We start from the raw sequence: 6,000 nt of genomic DNA, 5'->3' as shown, positions 1-6,000 counted from the left end.
GAGTACCGACACCGGGCTAGGAGTATCTGACACCGGGCTGGGAGTACTGGGAGTACCGATACCGGGCTAGGAGTATCTGACACCGGGCTGGGAGTATCTGACACCGGGCTGGGAGTACCGACACCGGGTTAGGAGTACTGGGAGTACCGATGCCGGGCTGGGAGTATCTGACACCGGGCTAGGAGTATCTGACACCGGGCTGGGAGCCGGGCTGGGAGTATCTGACACCGGGCTGGGAGTATCTGACACCGGGCTGGGAGTATCTGACACCGGGCTGGGAGTATCTGACACCGGGCTAGGAGTATCTGACACCGGCTGGGAGTACTGACACCGGGCTGGGAGTATCTGACACCGGGCTAGGAGTATCTGACACCGGGCTGGGAGTATCTGACACCGGGCTGGGAGTATCTGACACCGGGCTGGGAGTATCTGACACCGGGCTGGGAGTATCTGACACCGGGCTGGGAGTATCTGACACCGGCTGGGAGTATCTGACACCGGGCTGGGAGTATCTGACACCGGGCTGGGAGTACTGATACTGGTCTGGGAGTACCTGTTACCAGATTGGGCTGATCATACAGCGAGTACTGTACATGGTGAGTATTACTACCATTATTACTGTGGTATTGAGGGCCTCAATGGGGGCATTAAGGGCATTCTGCATGGGCTATATAACTTTTATTAATGATGGCACTAGGTGTTTAATTGTGGGTACAGAGCACCTTGTATAATTATAATTTTATTTATTATTGGTTAGGGCAGTATTGGATATTATAGTGTGGGCACTCAGTGTGAGCAAATATTCTGATCATTATTATTATTATTACATAGGACGGTATTGGATATTATATTGTGGTCACTCGGTGTAAGGGAATATTTTGATCATCATTATTATTATTACATAGGACGGTATTGGATATTATATTGTGGTCACTCAGTGTGAGGGAATATTCTGATTATTATTATTACATAGGACGGTATTGGATATTATATTGTGGTCACTCGATGTAAGGGAATATTCTGATCATTATTATTATTATTACATAGGACGGTATTGGATATTATATTGTGGGCACTCAGTGTGAGGGAATATTCTGATCATTATTATTATTACCTAGGACGGTATTGGATATTGTATTGTGGTCACTCGGTGTAAGGGAATATTTTGATCATTATTATTATTACATAGGACGGTATTGGATATTATATTGTAGGCACTCAGTGTGAGGGAATATTTTGATCATTATTATTATTACATAGGACGGTATTGGATATTATATTGTGGTCACTCAGTGTGAGGGAATATTCTGATCATTATTATTATTACATAGGACGGTATTGGATATTATATTGTGGTCACTCAGTGTGAGGGAATATTCTGATCATTATTATTATTACATAGGACGGTATTGGATATTATATTGTGGTCACTCGATGTAAGGGAATATTCTGATCATTATTATTATTACATAGGACGATATTGGATATTATATTGTGGGCACTCAGTGTAAGGGAATATTCTGATGATTATTATTATTACATAGGACGGTATTGGATATTATATTGTGGTCACTCGGTGTAAGGGAATATTCTGATCATTATTATTATTATTATTACATAGAACGGTATTGGATATTATATTGTGGTCACTCAGCGTGAGGGAATATTCTGATCATTATTATTATTATTATTACATAGAACGGTATTGGATATTATATTGTGGTCACTCAGTGTGAGGGAATATTCTGATCATTATTATTATTACATAGGACGGTATTGGATATTATATTGTGGGCACTCAGTGTGAGGGAATGTTCTGATTATTATTATTATTACATAGGACGGTATTGGATATTATATTGTGGGCACTCAGTGTGAGGGAATATTCTGATCATTATTATTATTATTACATAGGACGGTATTGGATATTATATTGTGGTCACTCGATGTAAGGGAATATTCTGATCATTATTATTATTACATAGGACGGTATTGGATATTATATTGTGGGCACTCAGTGTGAGGGAATATTCTGATCATTATTATTATTACCTAGGACGGTATTGGATATTATATTGTGGGCACTCAGTGTGAGGGAATATTCTGATCATTATTATTATTACATAGGACGATATTGGATATTACATTGTGGGCACTCAGTGTAAGGGAATATTCTGATGATTATTATTATTACATAGGACGGTATTGGATATTATATTGTGAGCACTCAGTGTGAGGGAATATTCTGATCATTATTATTATTATTACATAGGACGGTATTGGATATTATATTGTGGTCACTCAGTGTGAGGGAATATTCTGATTATTATTATTACATAGGACGGTATTGGATATTATATTGTGGTCACTCGATGTAAGGGAATATTCTGATCATTATTATTATTACATAGGACGGTATTGGATATTATATTGTGGGCACTCAGTGTGAGGGAATATTCTGATCATTATTATTATTACCTAGGACGGTATTGGATATTATATTGTGGTCACTCGGTGTAAGGGAATATTTTGATCATTATTATTATTACATAGGACGGTATTGGATATTATATTGTGGGCACTCAGTGTGAGGGAATATTCTGATCATTATTATTATTGGTTAGGGCAGTATTGGATATTATATTGTGGTCACTCAGTGTGAGGGAATATTCTGATCATTATTATTATTACATAGGACGGTATTGGATATTATATTGTAGGCACTCAGTGTGAGGGAATATTCTGATTCTGATTATTATTACATAGGACGGTATTGGATATTATATTGTGGTCACTCAGTGTGAGGGAATATTCTGATCATTATTATTATTACATAGGACGGTATTGGATATTATATTGTGGTCACTCAGTGTGAGGGAATATTCTGATTATTATTATTACATAGGACGGTATTGGATATTATATTGTGGTCACTCGATGTAAGGGAATATTCTGATCATTATTATTATTACATAGGACGGTATTGGATATTATATTTTGGTCACTCAGTGTGAGGGAATATTCTGATCATTATTATTATTACATAGGACGGTATTGGATATTATATTGTGGTCACTCAGTGTGAGGGAATATTCTGATTATTATTATTACATAGGACGGTATTGGATATTATATTGTGGTCACTCGATGTAAGGGAATATTCTGATCATTATTATTATTACATAGGACGGTATTGGATATTATATTTTGGTCACTCAGTGTGAGGGAATATTCTGATCATTATTATTATTACATAGGACGGTATTGGATATTATATTGTGGTCACTCAGTGTGAGGGAATATTCTGATCATTATTATTATTACATAGGACGGTATTGGATATTATATTGTGGTCACTCGATGTAAGGGAATATTCTGATCATTATTATTATTACATAGGACGATATTGGATATTATATTGTGGGCACTCAGTGTAAGGGAATATTCTGATGATTATTATTATTACATAGGACGGTATTGGATATTATATTGTGGTCACTCGGTGTAAGGGAATATTCTGATCATTATTATTATTACATATGACGGTATTGGATATTATATTGTGGGCACTCGGTGTAAGGGAATATTCTGATCATTATTATTATTACATAGGACGGTATTGAATATTATATTGTGGGCACTCGGTGTAAGGGAATATTCTGATTATTATTATTATTACATAGGACGGTATTGGATATTATATTGTGGTCACTCAGTGTGAGGGAATATTCTGATTATTATTATTACATAGGACGGTATTGGATATTATATTGTGGTCACTCGATGTAAGGGAATATTCTGATCATTATTATTATTACATAGGACGGTATTGGATATTATATTTTGGTCACTCAGTGTGAGGGAATATTCTGATCATTATTATTATTACATAGGACGGTATTGGATATTATATTGTGGTCACTCAGTGTGAGGGAATATTCTGATTATTATTATTACATAGGACGGTATTGGATATTATATTGTGGTCACTCGATGTAAGGGAATATTCTGATCATTATTATTATTACATAGGACGGTATTGGATATTATATTTTGGTCACTCAGTGTGAGGGAATATTCTGATCATTATTATTATTACATAGGACGGTATTGGATATTATATTGTGGTCACTCAGTGTGAGGGAATATTCTGATCATTATTATTATTACATAGGACGGTATTGGATATTATATTGTGGTCACTCGATGTAAGGGAATATTCTGATCATTATTATTATTACATAGGACGGTATTGGATATTATATTGTGGTCACTCGATGTAAGGGAATATTCTGATCATTATTATTATTACATAGGACGGTATTGGATATTATATTTTGGTCACTCAGTGTGAGGGAATATTCTGATCATTATTATTATTACATAGGACGGTATTGGATATTATATTGTGGTCACTCAGTGTGAGGGAATATTCTGATCATTATTATTATTACATAGGACGGTATTGGATATTATATTGTGGTCACTCGGTGTAAGGGAATATTCTGATCATTATTATTATTACATAGGACGGTATTGGATATTATATTGTGGGCACTCGGTGTAAGGGAATATTCTGATCATTATTATTATTACATAGGACGATATTGGATATTATATTGTGGGCACTCAGTGTAAGGGAATATTCTGATGATTATTATTATGACATAGGACGGTATTGGATATTATATTGTGGTCACTCGGTGTAAGGGAATATTCTGATCATTATTATTATTACATAGGACGATATTGGATATTATATTGTGGTCACTCGGTGTAAGGGAATATTCTGATCATTATTATTATTACATAGGACGGTATTGGATATTATATTGTGGTCACTCAGTGTGAGGGAATATTCTGATTATTATTATTACATAGGACGGTATTGGATATTATATTGTGGTCACTCGATGTAAGGGAATATTCTGATCATTATTATTATTACATAGGACGGTATTGGATATTATATTGTGGGCACTCGGTGTAAGGGAATATTCTGATCATTATTATTATTACATAGGACGGTATTGGATATTATATTGTGGTCACTCAGTGTGAGGGAATATTCTGATTATTATTATTTAGGACGGTATTGGATATTATATTGTGGGCACTCAGTGTGAGGGAATATTCTGATTATTATTATTTAGGACGGTATTGGATATTTTATTGTGAGGGAATATTCTGATTGTTATCACACAGCTTTAAGTTTAAGATTTGTGTCTTCTTAGGTCATCTTGTATCAAACCGCTTACAATGTTTACACTATTTTTATGGCAACCTTTGTCTGGTGGACACCTGGTGTCTAGGTGTCAAGTAGGGATCATATCTTATTGATATGTTGGGGCATGGGCCTGTTCTATGATTTATTATTATAGAGCAGGGTACATGTCTTGGTGGGGAGTGTACAATGTTGAGCCCATGGTTCAATAAACTCATGTCTTCGCCATGCAAGAATTAATTGGAGCTTCTGACACATTGAAAACCGCAGCTACTGCAGCATCTCTTGAGAAACAACTGTCATTCAAAATCCAGAATCTCTGAAGTAAACCAGACACCTTTAAAATCTAATATTTAAAGTTATCTCCCATACAAACAGCTAATTACAAGATTAGCCCTGCATGTTATGCACCACTTCTTTTAGTGTGTGATTATATTTCTACATTTATTATAAAAGGGACACTATAGTCACCTGAATAACTTTAGCTTAACTAAGCAGTTTTGGTGTATAGAACATGCCCCTGCAGCCTCACTGCTCAATCCTCTGCCATTTAGGAGTTAAATCCCTTTGTTTATGAACCCTAGTCACACCTCCCTGCACGTGCCTTGCACAGCCTTCCATAAACCCTTCCTGTAAAGAGAGCCCTATTTAGGCTTTCTTTATTGCAAGTTCTGTTTAATTAAGATTTTTTTATCCCCTGCTATGTTAATAGCTTGCTATGTTATGGTACTTTTTGAAAGTAAACCAAAATGTTCAGATGTCTATCTGTTCCTGTC

The 6,000-nt window shown here is 35.8% G+C and overlaps 1 protein-coding gene across 1 annotated transcript in view; it reads left to right on the top strand.

Annotated features, from left to right (window-relative positions):
• The first annotated feature begins 563 nt into the window (after positions 1–563).
• The window catches only part of CCDC13 (coiled-coil domain containing 13), a 45,773-nt gene continuing 40,336 nt past the window's right edge, over positions 564–6,000 (top strand). Inside the window, exon 1 of the mRNA XM_063453159.1 lies at positions 564–596. Coding sequence (XP_063309229.1) covers positions 594–596 — 3 coding nt within the window. The 5' untranslated portion in view covers positions 564–593. The remainder of the gene's footprint in view (positions 597–6,000) is intronic.

Source organism: Pelobates fuscus, chromosome 4 (genome assembly GCF_036172605.1).
Source record: "Pelobates fuscus isolate aPelFus1 chromosome 4, aPelFus1.pri, whole genome shotgun sequence".
NCBI lineage: Eukaryota > Metazoa > Chordata > Amphibia > Anura > Pelobatidae > Pelobates > Pelobates fuscus.
The sequence above is the reverse complement of the archived record's forward strand: the minus strand, read 5'-3'. Positions and strand labels throughout refer to the sequence as shown.